This window comes from Cyprinodon variegatus, unplaced genomic scaffold, assembly GCF_000732505.1.
Source record: "Cyprinodon variegatus isolate N-32 unplaced genomic scaffold, C_variegatus-1.0 Scaffold186, whole genome shotgun sequence".
Taxonomy (NCBI): domain Eukaryota; kingdom Metazoa; phylum Chordata; class Actinopteri; order Cyprinodontiformes; family Cyprinodontidae; genus Cyprinodon; species Cyprinodon variegatus.
The window spans coordinates 134686-159380 of NW_015150639.1; the positions used below are offsets into that span (position 1 = coordinate 134686).

The 24695-nt window shown below is 35.5% G+C and overlaps 1 protein-coding gene across 2 annotated transcripts in view; it reads right to left on the minus strand.

The window, feature by feature from the left end:
• Positions 1 to 24695, minus strand: part of vgll4 (vestigial like family member 4) — a 48921-nt gene that overhangs the window by 18276 nt on the left and 5950 nt on the right. Inside the window, exon 1 of one of the 2 annotated variants that reach the window (XM_015379165.1) lies at positions 7406 to 7815. The exons of the other annotated variant lie outside the window; for it this stretch is intronic. Coding sequence (XP_015234651.1) covers positions 7406 to 7487 — 82 coding nt within the window. The 5' untranslated portion in view covers positions 7488 to 7815. Of the gene's footprint in view, positions 1 to 7405; positions 7816 to 24695 lie in introns of those variants that run through there. 2 annotated transcript variants of the gene reach the window in all.

The window sequence follows — 24695 nt, forward strand, 5'->3', positions numbered from 1 at the left end:
TTTTAGAGCAGCAGAAATCATCTGAAATAGGGCAACACAGAAGTATAACTCCACTAAAGCTTTCCCCCGCTTGGTCTCCAGTTAATTTGGCCTACATGATCAAAGCTTTTTTTCTCGTGATAGAACTTCAAACAGCTTGGAATCAGGATGAGATTGGATTACAAACGAAGGTAAAGCCCTCTCCCCTACTCTCCCTCCTTCTCCGTAGGTCTCCTGTTTTTCTCTATCAGCTCACTGCCTCCCCTCCTTCTGGATACTTACAAGTTTAAGCAAATCCTCTATTTTTGCAAAACAGGAACGTTGTTATTTTTGGCAAAGTTCCTTGGTAAAAACAAACCTCTTGGTTGCTGTATTTTCTTACTCTATATAGGAACTCAAAATTTTAATATCAAAAATGGCAAACAGATGTTCTCCGGCAACTACAGTGAACTTTTCAACCCAATACTACACTAGGTACAGAGAAGTAAACAAAACTGCATGCCTGTGAGGTGTTGTTTTTGCTATCTTGTATAATTTTCTGCTCAGCTACAGAGATACAGCATTACCTTATTAAAATCTCTTATTCCCAAATCAAGACAGAAAGACATTAAAAGCCTGTCTGTGGGTAATCATTGAGCTCAAATGTGGGCATCCTTACAGCTATAAATATAACCAAGTTAGCATGGAAGTTAAAATTGGCAAGTCAATGGAAACAAATTATCAACTTTGTACAAATATGAAATTAAGTTGGATTAAAGAACTGCCATCTCACATCTCAAGAACTTGCAAAACATCTTCTCCCTCTTACCGTATTTTCTTGACTATAAGGCACATTTAAAAGCCTTTATTTTTCTTTTAAAATGACAGGGAGCCTTGTAATCCTGAGTACCTTATCTATGGATCAATTGGTTAATCAATACTGGTTGTACTCGGGGCTCTGTGGAAATGTTTAAGTGAGACTAGTAAACTACTGGTACAACGCCGCACTGCTTGCAGCATTACGGCTACCTTACTCAGGGGACATGTATATAAATGATTTTCAAGGCGGCCCTTCTTGGTGCTTTTGTTTTATGAAAAGATGTAATCTCTCAATCCGCACACCAACTACCATCTCACAGCAACTGCCAAACAATGCTGAATGACGCCTCAAGCATAAACCATGCTTCAATCAGCCGGGTTGTTCGGTGTGATCCTGAGTTAACAGCAACCATAGTCAGCCATTCAGTTGGTCAGTACCTGTTAATTATTTTATCACGTAAAGTCTTTTTTTTAAAGATACAATCTTAAAAGAGATTGTGCACCTCAAAACTTTATCTGTAGACTCAATTCAACAAGATTATGGTTAAAACATTAAATCTATTTTTATAGTGGTGGAGTCCCATGGAACGACCAGTCTTGCTGCTAGACTAGCTAAGCTAACCTGGTGCAAGCAGAAGTGGGAATCCCTAAACAGTTGGAAGCCTGATATCATTTTTAGTGAGTAAAAGTAAATATAAATCCTTTATGAGGTATGTGGTAAAAACTGCAACTCCCACAATATCAAACAAGGTTTCTCCAGAAAGTTTAGATATTTTAGGTTAATGTATATTATATCAATTATTAACTGTGTTACCAGTTTAAAGAAAAATTAATGGAGTACTAATCTGATTATACTATAGTACTTAATACTTTTCCTTGTAGAAAACAAGAAATATGCATTCTTTTTAGATTGGCCTTAAACCAAATTTAGGAGCATCTAAGCAATATACATACATATTTAAATGTATATGTTTTTCATTTATCACGGTTTTTGCTGGCAGCACTGCAAGAGAAGAGATCACAAGTTGGATTCTGTCTGCTTGTGGAGATTCTTCCATCATTACTCCACTGTCAGCCTCTACTTGATACAAATATGTGGTAAGGATTATAAATTCAGGAAATTAATTTCTTGATATCTAAGATTTACTCTATTATTGTAATGAAAAAAGCAAAACAACTGTTTCAATCAAATTTTAGAGGTTATTTTTAAAATAATTAAGCAGTTAAAAAGCAGCTCTGGTCAGATACATGTTGAAAAAAAACAGAAATGGGTTAAATTTGTAAAATTCTGTACACAACCCGACACATTTCTCTTTATATATTTTATCTTATTTTTTTCACACCAAGAACAGGTATTAATCATGAAAATCACCTCCTATCTGGTGTAATAAAAGTAACAAGACTGTAGGACTTGAGAAATTTCAAAAACCCTTAAAAAAAAAGAATGGAATTGGAAGCTGAAAGTTTCATTTAGATAAGTTAATAGAGTATTCAAACTTAGATTGGTGATTAGCTCAATAAAATTTAGTAAACTTAGTTCAAAAGAGTGACTAAAAACAAAGCTGCTAATTTTGCCTGTAAATGAAAAATTCTGCTTTCCGGCATGAAAGAGCTTTTCCAACAAAGTTTTGCAAAAATTTCATTAGATTAAAACATCAAGGCGCCCACTTCTCAAATTACATTACTCCATGTTTTAAATAAACACAGTAATGCTTAAGATTTCAAATAAGTGTTGATAATGACAGCAACGTGAGGGCTTCAGAAAAGACCTGAGGCTCTATAGACAAAGCACTAGTATGAGCATGTATGCGTGTTTGCCAGGAAGTGTGTTTGAGTAGGTGTGCTCATGCATACAATAACAAGCCAGGACACCCACACCATCACACAGCTCTTCCAACTCTCTTTGGCTCAACATGTTTGAACTCAGGGGCTTTTCTTTCATTGTATTTACCATGAGCTCTTTCCCAGATGTAACTTTTTCTCAGGGGACACATTGATTTTATTATAGTCAGCCAAAATTATGTTTTCAGAAAAAAAAATCTTCCAAACCATATAAAAAGGGACCTTATTTGATACACAAAAACGTCTGAACTGCCACCTTTGTTAACTTGATGAGCTGCAAATGTCCAAAATACAAGCTCCATACAAGTATACTTTTTGTTGCAAATATTCTAATCTTTTAGTTTTAAACTAATAGCATATATTGCTGCATTCCTTATCCATCTCATAAAAATTTACAATTTTAATAAAGTGCCTTATGTTTAGATTTTTTAGTTTAGATTCCTTGGACATGGTCCTAGTATTTTCATAAAGAGAAAAGGAGATGATAAGTAGATGATATTTAAAATCTAAAGTAACACTTCTGGTCATTTTGTTGTCTTGAGATTTTATCTTCCATGGTGCAATAGAGGCCAGGGGGCACAGCTTGAGAAATCTTTTTCATAATTAGCCGCAGAGAAGTTGTCTTATGACTGAAGTGATTTAGCTGGGATTTGCCATCAGGGCAATGTGGGCAAATGCTCAGGGCACCACTTGAAATGGATAACAAAAAGTTTGCTGTAGACTTGATATAACTCACCATGTGAAATTTAATTATAGCAGTTTAGAGCCTTGTTTTCTGAACAATATGTCTGACACTGGGTTTTACTGGCTCCTGTGATTATTATTGTTGTTGATCGTTGATAAATAAAACAAATAAATAAACTCCACTGCCCCTCCCCCCATCAGTCATTTGTTAAGACTATTACAGCATCTGCTTTTCTGTATTTGTTTCCAGTATAAAAAAATGGTAGGATGGCAGAGTAATAATATATGTCCTACAAAGGGTACACATGAGGATGTTGAGCTAGTTTTCACAGACCACCTAGCGGACTATTGCTAGTATTCAATAGTCAGAGATATGGGAATGGTTTAATGTTTGGTCAGGGACTAAAGGAGAGGTCATGAAAGAACAACTCCTGAAAGCCACTACTCCTGAGCTCAGTCCTCTATTGTACTGTAGCCAGGGTCCGAAACTAACAAATGAGACTTCATTTTTCATTTGGTGAGTTAAAGCCAGAAAACCACAGTTGCACTACAGTTAAGTCATTTTATTGTTTATTTTGGTAAGTATCTGCTCTGTACCTTTGTTCCTCTGATTCTGTTCCTCACACGCCAATAGACCAACATATTGAAAAATTAAAATACAGAGAGCACATCCCCAACATGCCGTCATCTAACTGCGACTCCACCGCTCTGCAATCTGTAGCGGTATATAGCTGGAAAAACGAAGCCTTCTAAAAGACAACATGCCAACGGGAAGGAGGAGACTGGCTTATTTATGACGATGATGCTAAGCTAATGAACTGCTCAGTGTGCAGCAAATACGCAAAAGAGAACATTGTATCCAAGCACATAATGAGTGAAGTTTTGCCCAGAAAAGCCACTATATCTGCCTTTCTCTTGCCAATACAGAGTCCTTTGAGTCCCATTAAAAACCTCAACACATTTTCCTGGGTGGTTGACATCTTACTCTTTCATAATGTCAGAACATTTTAAGTTTATCATTTTGGACCAGGTTTTAATGCAGAGAATGGACTCTCTGCTATGGACCATTTTATACTCTAAGAGCAGTGATTTCTATCCTCTAGGAAAAGGTGTTGACGTATGATTCATAGGCTACGTTCATACACATGTGGCCCATAAGTTTTAACCCACAAGTTACTTATCTCCAGTCTTTGAACAGCAGTCCTAACGGCCCAATTTCATTATTTACACCAAAAAAGAAATCAGTAAGAGCCACTTTCATACATGGCTCTTAGTTGGACAGGCCTCAATATCTGATAGTTTTCAAAGTGTCTGCAGTGTGTGCCCTGGCTCCCACTACACATCCATACGGATTCTCCACAGCAGCAGCAGCAGCAGTCCCTGCCTGCTCCATTAAAGACCCCTAATAGTTATGTGCTGTTATTAATCTTCCCTCGTCTTTGTATGATGTGGTCACAAATACAGCTGTACCATATGGCTGAAAAATGTATTAAGCTATCAAGCCTTTAGATCAGTCTATAGGCAATTATTATGTTGTGTTTTGTTGACCTATTTGCAATAGGGACTCGGGTGGTAGAAGCCTAAATTTAAACAGTAAACCTAACCCTATTTAAATATAAACTTTTCTTTTTAAAATAAGTCAGTTCTACTCCAAACCATACTTAGTTTGGCTGTGAGAGATTGTGATGCAAAATTTTTTTCTCTGCCTCTATCAGTGATACCACGTGGATATGGATCAGTGGAATGATTGAAAATTTTATCAGACATAATTTATTTTATTAGCCCAGCAATAGTTGCGATACTGTCAACTTCCATTGCTCAACAACTTATTATAACAAAAAGGCACTGGCATTATTTACCTTTTTTCCCCTAAGCAAAACTTAATTGAACACGTATCAGTCACGTCCAATATTTATTACTTACTTTCAGGTTAAACATTATAAAACTGAGACATCTGATGTATGTTTACATATTTTTTATTGCATTACTCTGTGATTTAGGTCTAACCAAGTAAATGTATCTGATATGGTGAGCAGGCCATTGTGGGCAGTGTTAACGATGGTTATTGCCTTTTATATTTCAAGTGACATCACTTGACATTATCTGTACAGGGGAGTAAATCTGAATTCCTGAATAAAAGTGATTGGACTCGGTGCCTATGAGTTTTTGGAGCCCGGGGCCCTGAAAAATGGTAATCCAGCATCTGGAAATGAAGAGCTTTATCAGGCAGTAATGTCATTTACCAAACAAACAGCTATGTTCTTTTTATTTATTTATTTTTTTTTTTTTACCAACATAATGCAACAACCACTGAGCTCTATTCCATAAAGAAATTAAATATTTCCAGAAAGATTACAAAAGCTGAAAAACAATAAAATCCTCAACACATATTTAGCTAAGATGCACAAATAAAACCACAAAGCCCAAAGATGAAACTACAGTAAGATTATCAAACATATCAAAAATTGTTATTCCACCTAATAGTGATGTTAGGAGATGAGCCGAGGCTTCGAGGCATGTGTCGAGTAATGGAGGGGGCGTTTCCCTGAAGTGCGTTCGAGGCGTGATTCATTTATGGGAGGGGCCAAAATGTATGACGTCTGAGGCTTCGCTACCATAGTACCACATGACCGCTTTGGCAAGTGGTTCAGAAAGCAAGAATTTTGACAGGCATTTAAACAGCCTCAGTATTCAGTCAAGATGTGGGAGTTTGTTGGAGAGTTGCTGTCATCTGAATAGAGTTTGGATACATTCTAGGAAGAGATCGTTGGGAAAAACAACCAATCTAGTTATTTCCAACTATTTTGGTTAGAATAAACAATGTAAAGATCAAAATCTGAGCAAGCCACCAGACACAGTTGTAACATTAGTGTTAAGTAGTATTTTCTCCATTAAACAGTTAATCACTTAAGCAGCATCATCTTTAAGACACAGACTCCCTCTCCCGAGGTTGATGGTTCAAGACCTTCCTTTGACTTTGGAATTCAATTCAATTGAGTTTATTCATATAGCACCAATTCGCAACACATGTCATCTCCCGGCACTTAACAGTTTACCAGATCATACAGTCATATTGATTCAAAGTTTTCTATCTAGCGAAAACCAGTTGGTTGCATCGACTCATTGACTTGAATGCAACCCTTCACACTAAGCATGCTTGGAGCGACAGTGGAGAGGAATAACTCCCTTTTAACAGGAAGAAACCTCCAGGAGAACCATGCTTGATGTGAGTGGTCATCTGCCAAAGCCGACTGGGGTTCAAGGAGACAGAAGCAGAGATACAAAGAGCAGCTGTAAAAGGCAGCCCCAGTCCAGAAACTTTTGAAAGTTGCGATTATATTTAATTATTTTGATTAATGAGACTAATTTGCATTGGTTTGCCCTAGTAAAAATACAGATTTGTTAACAACGCTGCCAAATTAGATTGGTTTAGCAAAAAGATTGGTTGAACACAACTTCCAACCTGATTAAAACCAAAAAATGTGGAAAAAACTATTTGCACAAACACTTTCACTATCTGCTTGAGCTTATTTCACTAAAATTTCAGAAAAACTGTGCACCTTAATGGATTGTTCTAAGAAATTTTACACTTAAAAAAAACTTACAAAAGATTTTATTATAGACACCAACTATTAACAAATTCAAAAGGAACTTAAAAGGGGGAAAAAAGAAAAACAATTGCAAAAAAAAAAAAAAATCAGATTTTATTACAAACTGTAGTTCTGCATTCCACCAGTAGGTGGTGACATGTTCTCATGGAGCCTCATGAACTGTGGGGATCATTGAAGCAATTTGGCCAAACTATTTAATGCCTCACGAGGCTTCATCTCACCAGCATTACCACCTAGCATCATTCAGCACAGAAATAGCAAACAGCGGATAGAGGTTAACTTTTGGTTTAAAATATATATTTCTTTAAATGTGAAAACTAGATACCGACCCTAGAATAGGGGACATAGAATAATAATAATGAAAAAAAAAACTGTTTTCACGTGATTTGTAAAATTTCAGAAATGTATTATTTGGGTCAAAAATAACAGTTTGTAAGTAAAGGACCAGTTTTAGAACTTCCACAAACAGTAGTTAAAAACGCCATATTTACCTTCATAGCAGAGGATACCGATGTTGTTGTTCATTTTGTCCAGGTACTGGTAGTTCAACAGGTCCATCTTCGTTAGATGCATTTATCGAGCTTTCATTAAAACAAAAAAATAAAAAAAATAAAGACCAGCTTCTTCTCCCTGAATTCTCCTTCCAAGCTACGGTCAAAAAGCTAAAAGGCCCAGCCTCAAACTTTATGTCTCTTTTAAAACCCGTTAGCAAAACAAAACAAAAAAAAGTGGCCTCGCTGTTGTTTTAACTGGTTTCAATGTGTTTTCTTTCTCCCCTCTAAATGTGTGTCAAGCTATAGCAAAGACAAAGAACGACAAAAACAAGCGAAAAAGTAGCGTCAGTCGTCCTCACAGCCAGCTGTAGGTCTACTGCACTGACACGCAGGCTATGCTTGGTATGACTCCTATGCTGTAGCAGTGGTTTCCAGCGCTGCTGGAAGGAGCGCACTGCGCATGCGCACTAAATCCCTGGAGCGCCTCAAATAACAGAGATGTTTAATGCGCAAGATCAGCCCCCAAAAACACCCCTCCCTCCCAGGCAGGGCTCTGAAAAGTTAAAGCAACACAGCATTTGAGTTGTTGGAGATCATGCAAAAAAGGAAAAAAAAAAGGTTCCTAAAACCTGCATGTTTTATTAGTGAAGTAAACTTCATGATCTCTGCAACGGGTTTGAGGTTTAAAAAGACATTTGTCTCTTTTTACTCTTAAGTCTGCAGGTTTTAAGTTGTATTCATATAGATCATTAGTTGGGGGCTTCTATACTTCTTTGTTCAGCTGTCAGCATAAGATCTAAAAACAGTGCAATGTAAGACACTGTATATTTTCTCCTTTTTATAGTTTTTATTAGATAAAGACATTTCAACCATGCATGAAGTAAAGCGAGTAAATACTTGGAACGGCATAAGCTGTTTAGATATGAAGAATACTTTACTCTTTACAAGAAAGGAATCTCAAACTGTCGCGCTTAGATTTGATTTTTAAATTGACGCTCTGCTGCCCTCTGGCGTCATGTAAGATTTAGTGTAAGTTTAAGTATTGGAGCAACAGAATATATTAAGAAATTTCATGTAAATTAGGGCTGCAACTAATGAGTATTTTTCAAAACAATCAATTATTGTTTCGATTAATCTAATAATAATCAGATAGTCAAAGGTTCCTTCAAACAGATTTTTTGTACAAAATTAAAACATGAATCTAAAATGTTTCCACTTGAGGAGTTCTGGGTAGAGAATATTAACAGACAAAAACATTTTTTTTCCAACTTAAATGCAAAGAGTTTATACATTTTTTTTTTACAATTAATAATTACTGATCTAAGTGGGCTGCTCTGTCAGCTATTTCACTATACAAGAGAGATCTACAGAGAGAGCAGCAGACCAGCCAACAAGCCATAGGATCTCAAAATCATTTTTTTTTATTTAGGGGATAAGACTACAGATCCTAAACAGAACTGTTCTAGATTCCACTCAGTTGGGCACACTAAAAAGAGCATTTCATGAAAACTGCTTTAAATGGTCGGTACATCCTTCTCCAAATAATGCCGGTCTCTGATTTGGTTGTCGGATATTTGATCAAAATGTTCAGATCTGCTGTATTAAAGAATGATGGAGTCAGTAAGTGCCAAAAGACACTCAGCAAGTTTCAAAAATGTAGAAAATGTATTTAGAAATCACTGATAATATTTATCATTCATGTCCTGACCCCTAAACCTCTGATCCTAGTATCACCCCTGCATTCCAGCTTATGTGGAAAACTTGGTGAGTAACATTGCCTTACTTTACTGGAAAACAGAGCAGTAAATAGTTGTACCTTAGATGAGTTTATAAACAAACATACATTTATCATCAGATTTGATATCACACATTTCGATATACAGACAGGGGGAGGGATTTAATTAACCGAAGACAGAGAATTTGACATGTGACAAATGATTGTGTATTGTGAGTAAATGGGTAAAACATTGACCCCCGAAAACGGTCGGACCAATCCCACCCCGCCCCCTCCTGCCATCGCACACACACACAAAGACAGCTCTCCCCTCCACCCGTAAGGCCTGACCTTTTCGAGTGGTCAACCAACGCTCAGGTCATTGCTTAATTGAGTAACTATTGTTTCCAGTTCCACGTAAACAAAGAGCTGAGTTCAGTTCAAGTCTATTTAATTCATGTACTTCAACTACCGCTGGCATCCTGCAGTTTAGCAACGCACCTGCAAAGGAAAGGGACTGGAGCTTAACTCTGTGCTTAACTTTGACTTAATTGTGTAAAACAACAGGCTGTTGATAATAGATTAACAATAGTGGCTGTTGTGTTTTTAATCTTTCTAATAAATTATGCTGTGTTTCAATGAGTGACAGCTTTACACACATATAAGAGTCACCATAAAGCCACATGATTAAGAGCTGCTATTGTTTTCATTTATAAATTGCATATATTCAAAAAGGAGACAAAAGCAAAAACCTTTGTCCATCTGGGTATCTAGTAACTCCCAAACATAATCAAAAACAAAGGATCTCTAAAGAAAGTGAAAAAAAAGTAGCAAAATCAGCAGCTTTTCTGAACTATTAAATTCCTGCCATTAGCTTAACATCCTCAAATCCAAATCACAGCAAAAAAGCATCAAGCAGGACGCAGCAGTGGGTCCTATTATGTTTTCTATTAATTCATATTGTGAAGCAAGTTTTGATTTGTTATTCCTGCAGGTGGCTGATTAACTTCACTCTGCACATCTATCATGTTTTCATCCCAAAAAGATTATTGTAGAATTTACTAATGAAGCATGCAAACACATTGATACACAAACTTTATTCTAGCTTTACATGTTGTAAGATGAAGGAAGTATAAAAAGATGAATCATAGTACAAGCTGCTGGTGAAATTCCACCTCTGGATTTCAAAGAAAGGAATCATTAAAGGATGGGCCTGTCTAGTCTACTGAAGAGTTAACCTTTTCTGCTCAGTGTTTCCAGTCTGAGTCAAATCTGTCAGGGACTCACTGCCATGCTAAAAACCTGCCATGATGTCAGATTCCTGCCCATTAGCAAGATCAACTGACATGCCCTCCTTTATGCTCTGTTTTTTTTTTTTTTTTTTTTGTTTGTTTTTTTTTTTTATACATGTAGATTTTTCTCAGCTCAACAGTTATAACCTTAATGCTAACTAAAAGAGGCAAAGCAGTAAAGATCATCTTTTATTTTTAATTTAGTGGGGACATAAGCTATAATCTACTGATTTAAAAAAAAAAAACACATTTAAATTATGAAGCAATGTTACATCCTACTACACCCTTAACACACTGATACTGTGAAAAAAAAAAAAACAAGTCCAAAACAAAGACATGAACTCAAGCTATGTCACTTGGATTCACCTTTAAGTTTACTGACTCAGACTCTGATAAGATCACAACTGACTCAGATTATAAGTGTGATTTAAAGACAGCAGAGTGTTAAAACTGAAATGTCTTACACCAAACAAAGGATTATTTTTCACAGATGTGAAAGTGATTTTTAATCTCGCTGAGGCTTTACCTGCTTTAATAAAATGTTGTGATAGAAAAATCTCTTTTCAACTAATATCAGCACTATTGGTTTCCATCCAGTTTAAGAATCAAGGATATTTACTATTATATGAGAACATAATAAAATTTTAGAGAGGTATTCAGAACAGAATGAACATTTAGGGCCCAGAAAATATAACACATGGAAAAAAACTATAAGCCTCCTTCATGGGCAACCAACTAAACAGAATTTCTATATCTAAGATGAAATAAATAAAACATTGTTGTTGTTTTTTTCTGAAAGGACAATTTGATTGTTATTTACTGAGATACTGAAGTATTATACTTTACAGTACTCACTATTAGTTCTGTACTCCTGTATAAAGTCAACATTGGTAATGTTCTTAATTTGAATAGAAAATTATTTTAGCAATATTTCATGCACAGGTCAGCCTGCTAATTATATTTTCAATATGTACAAAAAAAACTGCATATCTACTATACACTAGAAAAGCACTCGAAGAGTGCAGACATCTGCCAAGCAGCAAATGTTGCCCCATATTGTGACTTATGCCTAAACCTAAAACTCATACATGATCTGGATCATTACCAAATGTTCTGCTCTCACCTTCTTCATTCACTCTGCTTTCTTATTATGTCAGCAGATCAAGACTTCAAGCAAAGCATGGCTCACCTTTCCTGTGTTTTTGTCTTCAGTATAATAATTCTGGACTTTCTTGAGTCAAACACTGAAGCTGACAATAGTCACTGCTGCCGCTCTGGTTTAAGGGGGAACTGCTTGTTCCAAAATTCCTGCATCCGGATTATGATGTGGATCATCACCAACATTTAACGGGTTGTTCCTTGGCATGAGGTGCACCTTTAGTAAAAGATTCCTCGACATCCGTTCATAACTTTTCAAGGTATCCCGCACACAGAAACTCGCCTAAAAACATAACCTCGTGGTGATAAAGTGTTAAAGGTTTGACACCTCCTGGCCCGTAAGCAGCACATTCACCATTGGCTGATCTTGTTCTGCACTTCTTGCCAGCCAGCAAGGAAAGCATCTTCTTGTATGTATGTTATTGCATACAGTGCAGCTCTAAAGAACTATAATGTTATCGAAAATTTTGTTTCATTTAAATAACACATGGATTAGGTACCTTAAAATAGAATACAATAGAATCTGATAGAATAGAAGTCCCAGTCAAAGAAATCTGTAACTGCAAAAGCATCAGCAGTGAAACTTTAACTTCAGCTCCACTAACAATTATTTTGACAAATAAATGCATCTTAAAAAAACAAAAACAAATCAAGAATAAAAAAGATAAATAAAAATCCTTCTCAGGGTATTTAAGTTGCATATTAACTGAAATGACTATTTGAAAACTTTAAATTCAAGATTAGGGGGTTTATGTATAAAACTTGTCTTGCATTGGTCTATGCGCTAATGATCAGAAAAACAATAAGTATATGTATTTATATGCATATAGATATGGCGAAAGTCTTACTGTGACAGTCTAACTGTTCCATTGCCATGGTTATTAGGACATGTGGTAGATGCCTTGCGGGTATTTACACTGATTAACATATGTAGGTAGACGTAGGGGTGGGTATGTGTGTGAGGGTGGGGGGAAAACATCAGGCAGCAGTCAGTTTCATGGAAATTAGGATGAATGGAGGTAGATTATATGGTTACACATGTATGCATGGTTTTATACATCTGATTTTTTCTGTCCGCGAAATGTCTTGCTGCTGGCAGCTTTTATTATGAAAGCTGCGTACTTTTAAGCATGAGGTAAAGAAAGATGTCTTACCAGTGACTTAGAAAACAGTTACATGGTAAAAACCTTTAATTTAATCTACTTAAGGATCTCAGTACATTTCTGGGGATCTTGTTACAGAGGACAAATTCGCTAAAACAGTCATGTTTTTCCAACTCTGAGCCCCCCCAGCACAAGGTCAAAGAAATTATTAAATATGAAATTTACCAGGGAAAATAAGGCGACAGTTAAAAACAAAAACAAAACACATGAAACAACACAGGAAGAGCAGGTCTCAGAACACTAGAGACCAAAGGTCATAAACTAGAATACATGACAGCATCTGCGTTGAGATATAGTTACACCAGCTTTGTTTACGTGGTGACATAACAGATCGAAGGGAAAAATCTATTGTCTCAAGTTTTTTGCATTAGGGCTGTTAACCACATCTCTTCCACAAACATGATGGTTCTAAGAAGTTTAATATAAAGTTCACTTGTTTCAAACACCTAACAAACCTACATGTCAACCTGTAATACACAAAATGTTTTTGCTTTGCCTTTTTAAATTTACAGATTACAACTGGAATATCACCAAACAATTGAACAAAACAAATATTTCAATAAAAAACTCAATTTCGATCCTTTAAATAAACCTCATTTCATTTTAAGGTGTTCTGGTTAAAACCATATCGAATGAACAAACACATGTTGGCAGTAGAGGAAGTATCATGTTGCTACACAGAGACAATGACAACCTCAGGCGACTGGTGGAAGCAGAGTTACTCTCTTCCTACCTTTGTTTCTTCCATGTGTGTTTGTCGTTAGCAAGGAAAGCTCTGTTTATTGCTCAGCCTGTTTGTGGCATGAGTCTTTCATGCAGACAAGGATGTCACTGTACTTATACAAAACAAGCAGAAGCCTCTTTAAGACTTAACACAGCTGTTAATCACAAAGAAAACATAAAATCATTGCATGTCATGTGCTATGATTAAAATTAAAATGTATGTGCTCATTGTATGTATATTGATATTTGCAAAAAAAAAATGAAGGATTTATGTTTGCTGTGTAAAAAGATATTAATGGATCCACAGAAAAAAAGGAGAACTGATTCAGTTAAAGATACCAAAGCTAAAGACTGATACAATGAGTTTCACCTGTGTTTTTACACATACAATAAGAAGACAAAGGATGGCAGGTGTAAAAAAAAAATGGCTTAATGTCTTTCCAAATCTAATCCTAATGACAGTTTCATGCTTGCTAGATAGATTTCTAAAAGAAAAATAACTAAAAGATCTTTAAAAATGTTTTAACAATTCGATTTTTCTTTTATCAATCAAAATTTAAATGAACTATATGGAAAATACAAGTCATTTGCTTCAATTGTTTTTTCATGTGTATTCTTAAAAGAGATATTGTCATTGCTGTTTCTGCTATTTTCAATAAAAAATGCAACAGGCTCTCTCTTTTTTGCCTTTTAAGCCTTGCAGAAGTGTTCATACAGCTCAACTTTGTGCAGTTTTTCACATTACAACCACAAACCTCTGTGTATTTCATTATCATTTTATGTAATAGATCAACAAAGTTTGCAAAACTGAGTCAAATAATATGGTTTTTGAAGTATTTTACAAATAAAATCATGCATGGAATTCAATTATTTTCAGATTCCTTCCTTCTGTTGCCCCTAAATAAAAACCAGTGCATCCAAATGCCTATACGGATACATAACAAGAAAATGGAGGCCAGCTGGGTGTAATATATTCACAGTATAAATATAGCTGCTGTGCAGAGGCCTCAGGGAACACTAGGAACACAGTAGACAGGTCATTGATAAGGCTGTGGAGAAGGTTAAGACAGAGTTAGGTTCTAAAATAATATCTCAAGCTTTAAAAACATCATGTCGTTCCATTCATTGTATATATATATATATATATGTGTGTGTGTGTGTGTAGAAAGATAGCTAACCTAATGAAAGAGACTGTAGTCTGAATATGAAATCGAAGAAGTAGGTCCATTATAGCTTCGTATGCACAGTTTAAGTAGGATAATGTGAGGAATATCGGTGTGAATATTAGTGCTACACTCACCCTGGCCTTTGTGACAAATGGGGGAGAATAAAGCTATTGTTAAAAGTCCTGGGAAGTTCTACCCACAGTTTGTAAGAAGCCATATAATGGACATAGCAAATATGCCAAAGATGCTCATCAGAATTTTCTGTCCTACATGCAAAACCTTGCATGTTGTATCACCATGAATCAACCTCATTCTGATATATGATATTGGCAGCTTAATGCAGTGGGGATATCTATCTTCACCAGGGACAACAATAATGGATCTAAATACAAAAAATCCTCATTTTAATAATAATTTAGTCTTAAAGACATTGTAGAAGTTAGTAGTGACTGGTATTACAGAACACCCGGACACACAGATTTCGATTCTGCAAAAGCAAACAAAAACAAGGTTCTCTCTGCAACATTGACAATGGTTTTAAACATACCACCTTTGCAACCAATATCTTGAGGTAAGTCTGTTTTGCAGCTAATTTAGGGACAGTCAGGCAGCTCAAATATGTCTTGTCAAACAGATCCTATTTCTGGTAATGGAAAAAGGACTGTTGCTCCTATTAGATGCCCTGACCTATATCAACATTCCTGTCATGCTAACAATTAGTTGTTAGCAAGCTGACTCCAGGTGGCTTATTATTTATTAAAGGCAGTACGTCTTAGAGGGGCCTGGAAGCATTGTGCCACAACAACACTATTCAGTGTGTCACCACACAGGACACAACCTTACAGTATGTAGAGCTCATTCTATGAGAAGGATCATTCACAACACTTTGGGGATTTGTTTTTTTTTTTTTTTTGCTTCCCAATTTCTAGTGAGGGTATTCACAACTATAAACTATAAATCAGGGGTCAGCAACGCGGCCCTCAGCATCTTCTGAAAACAGAACGACTCACCAGTGCACAAACATTGAACTTTTATTTTGTTCTTTTGCTCTTCTTTTTTAAGCATTTATAGAGCATTTTATCACATCAATCCTGTAGAGCATTTAAGAATTTATATATGTTTTAAAATGACAGAATCAAAAAGAAATACAAATTAAAAAATAAAAAACAGTAAAATCTGTTTATTATGACCCCTGACCCCTCCAGTGCATAGGTCAGTGTTGGTAGCCATTCCAATGTCTCTGTACCCATGAAGTAGCTCTAATCCTGAAGAAGGTTGGTGACCCCTGCTTTAAACCATTCATAAATCTGAAGGTCTCTTAGTGCTGAAAAAAATGACATGGCTTTTGTAGAAAATATTAACGTATTTTTCTGAACCACAAAATGTATCTATAATAAATGTCGTTTTAACGTTTCACGACAGCCTCCCCAATTATTTTTAGTGCTATCAAAAGGAATGCCAGGTATGTGTGGTAAGGCGGGAAAAAAAATGAAATGTTACTTCATTAAAACAGCTGCTATACACCGAGAGCCACAGGTTTGAGCTTTGCAGACAGGATCTTTAAAAAGTTTTAAATTCAACTTTCTCAGAAGATTTGTTTTATTTTTGTCTAGACCCAAAAACATTAGGAGATTTTATGTTCAAGTTAAGAGAATTATAATCCTATGACAACATGGATATTTGAACATAGACCTTTAATGGATTATGTAGGCTGTCAAATTTGGAGTAGAGCATATAATACACATTAGGGTTGTCAAAAGTATCGATACTCAAAAAAGTGTCGATATTGAAATGTTGTATCCAGATACAACACTCGTTTTTAAAAGTATCGATACAGTGCTACCAGTGGCACCTAAGCAGTAATTCATCTAAAGTGCAGAATAGCGGACAATGCACTTTCAGAACACTGTGTGATTGAATAATTCTGTGCACTTTTCAATTTCAGACTTTTTTTTGTAAGAGGTGCAGCTGCTGAGAATTATTTTTGTTTCTTAACCGGTTTGGCTAGTGTCATTGTTATGTGTGCAAAGCATTGCCAAGGAAGGGACACTTAATTTTATAAGTTTTTTATCAAGCTTGCTTAATATTGTGCACGGCATACAACCTCAAAACATTGTTCTTATTGTTTATTGTATTTATTCATTGTATTTTATTTATTAATTAAAATATTTCTGTTGAATTTTGGAGTCTTTGTTTTTATCCTTGTGGTATCGAAAATGGTATTGAGTATCGAATATTTTCCTTAGTATCTGAATCGAGTTGAAAAGTTTAGTATCGTGACAACCCTGATACACATAGATTCTTTAAAGAATAGTTAGCTAATGCATTTGCATTTCCTCTTAGACCCAGGTTTAAACCATCATCTGAGAGGGTCAGTGAGCTGGTGGGGCAGTAAATCTTTTTAATTTTTTACTGTTGTTTACAATCTATGTACTCCAACTTTCTTCCAGAATTTTTTTCTATTTTTTTCCCCACCAGCTACCCAAATAGATGAAAATAAAACAGCATTTTGAACACAGGCTGCAGGTTTAAGCATAGCTTAACTAGATAATTCAAAAGTGTGAAGATTATCCTATGCTGTGAAACATCTGGATTCATTTATAACAGTGTGTTTATCTTTAAAAGGTATAGTGGAGGATTTTCACTTTTTGTAAAGACCCACCCTCTACACAAAAATTTAAATGCGTGCAAGAGCATGCACCAGCCCATTTCTCCTTGTGCAAGCTCTGTTTAAAAGTTGATGTTTGAATCGCTCACACAAGCTTACTTCCCAAAAGAAGATTTGCAATTTTTCCACTATGTCAAACTCACCACTGATAGTGAAAATTTTGAGAAGCCAGTTAACCTAACAGTCATGTTTTTGTTCAGTGGGAGGAAGCCAGAGAACCCAGAGAGAACTCATGCATAAACAGGGAGAACATGCAAACTCCATGCAGAAAGGAATCAAACCCAGAACCTTCTTGCTGCAAAGCAATAGTGCTCCAACTGCACCACCATGCAGCCCCATTTTGGAAATATCTAGTTTGTTATTTTAAGCTGGTATAAATACAGAAAGATAAAAACTTTTCATGACACTGTTGTCTTGTTTTGAAGGGCTTAATATTCTCCTCCATCAAAACTTACAGTTTTAGGTGTGCAAAGTGTCACTGATCCAGAGCAGTAAAGGAAGTTGCATCAAACAGACCTAAAAAAATTATCGATTGCACAACTTTAAATAATTACTTCAGAAAAGTATATTTTAATGTTGCACATAGAAATATGTATTGCATTTAAATGTAAGCAGTAAGTCCAAATAGGGAAAAAAGGCTAGAAAACCACAATCATAGTGCGACCCTTGACCTTTAAGCATGTAACCTTAGTGAGCCTTAATGAACACCTGTTAAACCATGACTGACAAATTGCTGACTGTGATGTAACGGTTCTGTGCACATGAGAATATGTTCAACAGTCAACAATCAGTCCATGCTTATGGAGGAACAGAGGAAGGAATGTAGCTCAGAAGGATGATAACTAGAGATGGAGATGCTAAAGGCAAAGCGTTTTGAGAATGCTGGAGGAGGAATTTAATGGTTAAGGGAAGTAAATAGTTTCTGTGGAAAGGGCTTCTATTACAGAGTACTGTAATCTTAAATTAGATGACCATTAATATGAGATCATCTATCGTCTGTAAAGAAAAAGACTGTTAACCTAAAATCCTGTTCTTATTTTACTTTAATAAATATTCTCCTTCTGTATGTTATGTGCTTATTTTAATATGAAAATATCAAAGTAAAGTTTTATTTACTAGATAGTAAAGAGAGTTAATAGCTTTTTATAACATGATCTAGTGTTAGCCAAAATATCCAAATCCTCTTAGTTTGAAAAGAATGATAAATAAAGGGGTCAAGTCACTATAGCTATATTGTTAAACTAGTAAATTTAAAATATTACATTAAACCTTAATCTACCAGGTGCATTATGACCAAATGTGACCTTGATTGCACATTACAAAATGAACCAAAAAAATTTTAACTGATGTAATTTTCTTATGTCATATTGCACTTATAATAGTTTCAATAAAAATAAAAATAATTACTTTATCAAATAGAAATTAAAATCTACAATCTGGAGCTACAGTAAAGGTTGTAAAAATAAAAAAGAATTTCGTTCTTTGTGCCCCTATCAAACAAATATCTAATTTGTGAGTTTTTTCAAACCGTATAGCAACTGTGAATTTATTTTATTTACTTTTACACAAACAACAAGCATAAAGATGTTTTACTACAGGTTTTTAATCTGCATGACCTTGAAATATTGCTTGTCTGGAACACAATGTCGTAGAGATTTAATCTTACTGTGGTGGTTTGGACTCTTGTTAGATGTAATGTGTGCAAAACTGAGCACCTCTATATAAAAGTGCATTATTAAATTGTGATTGTATTGCAAAAGCAATTATTTGCCCAGCTCTAACATAAATAATGTACTGGGAAAATAGATGATCAAAAGATAAAACAGTTAAATTGCTACTGTGGCAATTTTACAATATTATTTCTCATATCCAGAGAGACCCCTTCATTCAAAATGAGAAAGTCACTTCCTGTTCAGCTTTTTTCACAAATCCAATTGTGTGATGGTACGACGCATATATTCAACATAATTAATCCATATCACTGCTCACCACATATATCTACTTACAATCATTTAGAACAATAATGTTTAAATACCGATGAGTATCATGTTAATGATCAACCTCTGAGTGTCACCGAAAAACTGCAGCAAACTTTTAACTGAGGTTATTTAAAAATGGCAATTAATTGGTGTGAGCCAGTTATTGATTTCTAAGTTTCTTATGTGAATGATAAAACACATAAAATGCAAATAAGACTTTAAGCAAACTCTCTGACCCACGAAGAAACGTTGATAAGCAATGTCCCAAACATCTGTATAACCAGGGCAATCTAGGAGGAGAATAAACAAACAATGATCAATAGTTGATCAAAAATAAGGCAATAAAACACTTGTGTAGATAATAAAGCTCACAGTCCATTACCTGTATTTTTATGGCGAGCACAGACATAGAAGATTAATCAGCTGTATTGTGTGCCAGTGTGCTCCATACTGTACCCAGCTAATTACTTTACAACTCATTTCCCTCACAGGCTCTTAACATAAATTATAGGCCAGGATGTCATTCAGTATCTAGAAAGAGTTGACTGAATTTGCATGATTTGTAGCTTTATAAGTTAAATTCTGTGCAGCTGCAGTGAATTCAATGCAAGTCTGACATCTATGCTGCAGCACCAGATGCTGAAAAGATGCTACTTTCCTCACAAAGCCTTAAACACACCACAAAAAGTTACATTTTAAGTAATCTTATGTTGAAATCTCCAGAAAAGCTCCAAAGGGAAGCTTCTCTTCGCAGATGGACAAATGCTGCTCAGTATATCCATGCACATAGCTTTATATTGAATTGAAGGTCATTTATTGCAAAGGCTCATTTGAACCTGCGCAGCTGAAAGGACAAAATTTTACCCTGCTGAAGCAGCTGAGCAAATCTAAATTAAAACCCTTTTCATCCCACCTGAGGCCAAACAGTCTAACAGCCTCCCACATAAAATGCTTCCCACTTCTGGATATGTTTAGGCAAGGAACTGTGGTACAAAATCTCCAATTGAACTTAGCTAAAAGTGAATCCCCATAAATTGATGACAACAAGCCTTGACTGGTCTTTACAGCCAATTTCCTAGGAAATGACTTTAAATGTTTAGAAGCGTCATGGTGTTACCTCATGAAACAGTTAAAGGATATGTTTTAAATGCCTTGTTTCTGTTGGATCAGACCCACACAAAGAGTGAGTAAAAGACTGTCAGTGTTTGAACAAACCATGGAAACTGTAACAATGAGGAGGGGGCGTTCTGCAAGGGTGTGTGTCTGTGACTGTGCGTGTATTCCATAAACAAACAAGAAGGATTTCAGCATTGCAAACTGGGGCAGAGGGCACCACAAAGATCTCAGCCAACCACCTTCTCTTGGCAACAGTTCCTCTTTTTGTTCTGGTTCCCGTAAAATATAAAAAAAGGATCATGTTCCATCTATGCTGCAGGGGCCAAAACCACCAGATCTAAATGGAAGAAAGGGCTTTGGTTTGTCATTTAGAAATTTGAGAATGTTAACTTTGATTTCTGATTTAAATAAAAAAAAGTATCCAATACAAAACAAGAGAATTAATACCGATAAAATGCATAATGTTTTGAAAAAGAAAACACCATGCAGAAAACTTTAAATTCAATTCATAAAGCTGGAGTGTAAATTGAGACCAAATTCAAATACAGGTTTGCTTCCAGGAAGGGTGGAGTACAGGCTGCAAGATCTTCCAAGCACTCACCAAAATTGTTATGGAGGGGTCCACAGCACATATTAAGCATTTCCCACATTAACCATTAAATATAAGGCTCAGTTTACTTCCTGTTTTGCTTTTTTAGTAAGAGTGCAATTACCGTGCATCCATAGTCAGGAGCACTAGACTTCGGACCTATGATTAGTGTTTCTTCAAGACTGTTTTAAAGGTAGAGCAGAGGATATGTCTCTAATCAAAGCCCACATTTTTACTTTATTTCACTTCTTTCTTTTCCTTCTGATCTAAGAAATGGTTAAATATAAATGTATATTTTTCTTGATCATCAATCAATAAAACTAACTCTCAAGCAGTCAAACATCTATCATCTAAATTTAGCAAACCTCTGCAGTGAAAGATTGTAGCTTCTGTTTCTAGTGTAATTGGCAGCACATTAGTCTGTCTTACCTCACACAACTCTGGATATATTTTTCTACTTAATGAGTGTCATGCCATCTTCGGATGAAACGTCAACATACACAAATTTCCTTATGATGCACCCATCCATTTTTTCTCCCTCCCAATCAGATACAAACACTTGGGCTGAGCGTAAATGCCGTTATCTGATACAATCCAATTCAACTGTTGAATGAATTGGCCATATATTTTACAATGCGAGTGAAAGCTTTAGCCTTAGCATAAACAAAATTTTAGCTCGATTAGTGTAAAATAGATTCAGCTTTGCTGCCAAATTAGCCAATACAAGTGCTAAGCAGGCTAATATAGGTCAATTGTCGATGAGATAGAGTCTGCGTACCATAGCATTAGATTTAGTCACCTTATCACTGGAATATCGCTGCAACTAGGGCTGCAACTAACGATTGTTTTGCAAATCGATTAATCTGTTGATTATTTTTCAGTTAATCGATTAATTACATTAAGGTTCATTAATTTTTTTTTTTTTTTAGGAAATGTAACCTGGTCAAAAATATAAAAGTTTTCCACTTGAACAGTTCTGGATAGAGGATATTGACAATTTTTTATTTTTTTTTCTTAAATGCAAAATGTTTATATATATAAATTTGTTTTACAATTTTTATATAATTACTGCTCTAAATGAGTCGCTCTGTCAGCTAAAGACATGTTTTACAGTCTATTTTACAGTATATTTGTGTATATGGTGAATATTTTTGGGTTTACAGTGTCTCTGATAAATATATAATGCTTTGAGGTGTTAAATACTTTATGGTGGTCCATCTATGCAAATGGTAAATAAATGAATGGAAAATAGATTATGCAAGATAATTATCTTATCTTAAAATTGTCTTTAGAGAGCACCTCCAAGGCAAATATGCAATATTGTGATTTACTATCATCCTCACAAATATTCTCCTGAGGACAGAACATAAGGCACAACTCTCTGATTGAAAATCAAATATGAAGTTCTGATAATTCATGCAAATGGTGTCTGTTAAATAAACAATATGGACTCCAAGGAGTATCATCCTCATGGTCTAACAATTTAATACTGTCATCATCTAATATCATTAGTCCAATCAAAAAAATAAAAACAAATAAAATAAAACAAAAGATTATAAATACTTCCATGTTTGTGTCCAAAAGGACATGAAAGTATTTATAAATTATGAGTATTTGTAAAGTATTTACAAATTATCAGGGATGATACTGGGGAGGAAATCCTTTCCAGTCGTATCGTTTACTTACCCCTCCAAAGGCACAGACATTCTTTATCTTCTTTATCTACTATTTCAACATTTCCCTCTTCATTCGTCTTTTAAGTAATTAACAATAAATGCTCTTCTATCACTTATTCACACCTTTTATTATAGTAGATGGAAAAGCCTTTATTCAGTTTCCCTTTGGAATTAATAAAGTAGTTTTCAACTGAATTCAATTTATCGGCATTATGGAGACTACACTTTCCTTTTTAAATAAACTGCAACTCTAGCTGGTGCAAGACCTACAAAACTCTTTGTTGAAAGAATATGTAAAAAAAAAATAAATACATAAAAAAATTGAGCAGTTATTTTAACTCTGGATAAATAAAAATGTAACTTTCATTACATCTTACATTTAGCCCTGTACATAATGCAGGTGGCTAGTTTAGTCACTAAAAGCTAATGTCACCAGGTGTTGAAGGCTGTCAAGCTAATTTCTTCAACATCCGCCAAAGTCCAAGCAGTCAAATCTGTAATAGTGCGTTCAGCCCGAACGCGTTTTGGGTGTCAAAGTATCTGATTTACATGCAAAGTCTATAGGTGATGGAGTAGAGAGGTCCAGCGGCATGTCCGATCATTGGGAGCGGCGCATCCCAGTGTTTTGTGTCTGAGTGTGATGGCTCTTGCTTCAGAAATTTGGTCTTTCCCTGCTAACGCTGGAGCCTCAACCAATCAGAAAGCCTTGATCCAGGAGCTTTTCAGGGCAGACAGACATTACCTGCAAGCTGTTATCATTTCTGAACTCCCAGCATATGAAAAATAAATAAATACAAAGCAGTTAAACTCAAAAGGTTTTTAAAAGAAAGCTGGTAGAATGGATTGTTATGTAAACTACAAGGGAGAGCAAGCTCTGATCAATAATACTGCAGTAAAACTTTTTTCATGAACTATGGTGAAGCAGTTTCTAAATGCTCAAATTAACTAAAAATGTTAAAACCTGCAGATGTAAATATTCAATAACATATTCTGGCAGTTGTAGTTTTTAATCACAAACATTAAAAAAACTCTTTATATTTATTTCCAGACGCTACGAATGGTAGCAGAAAATCTCCCACAGACTGGCAGCTGCAGAGAGCTTGTAGTGCGAATTTCCAGCGCTGCCTCCAGGTGCTAGAGGTCTGCCGCTCTGAACAAGAACTTCATATTTTAGTAGGATCATAATCCTGATGAACTGACTGCAAAAATTATGTTTAGAGATGGACTTTCTGGCTTAAAAATAAGTAAAAACTTTTCCAACTCATCAAAGTAAATAAAGCCAAGCTGCTCTCCAGCTTGAAGCTACAGAACAGAGCAGGTAAACAACCAGAGCGCCAAGCATCCAGAGTGTCAAAGGAGCTTTGACCAGCTTTTGACAAAGCATATGTAAACGTACCAATAGTCATGATTGTTGTCTATGCTTTGCTCAGTGCACACCTCCCACTCTAATCAGTCCTATCCTATCAGGTAAACCTATTCCTGCTAATATTTCAACGCTGTTCTAAGTAGGGAAATGTTTTATTGAAATCAAAGCTCCCTTCCCGAGTGCCCACACATTCTCAGCTTATTATCAGAGTCGTGTTTCACCCCACTCGTTTGTCACCAAAGTCAAAATATTTTACCTGTCTGCCAAAGTGTCAAGGTCTGTTTAAACTGAAAAAAAATCACTCTTACTTTTTTAAAATTACACATAAAGAGTATTTAAATACATCCTTAAGCATTCACGGGATGGGCTAATAATAGGGCTTTAACACTAAAATGTAGTTAAACTGTTAAAAATCCAGTTAAACTGTTAAAAACCTAAGTGTGATATGTAATTATTGTTTCAAATATGATTGCACATTGAAGAATATCTGGGCCAATAATTCCGTTTGTACATTTCCTGTTTTAAAGACAAGATGGACCACTTCAAGACAATGCATATAACAGAAAGGATTTGTGCAAGCAGCTAAAAAATGATAGTTTAACAAAAGGTTTTTCTTTAGAGTTTTACTTGATGTCCTTATCGGAAAGATTTGCCTCCATCACTGTGTGCTAAAAATT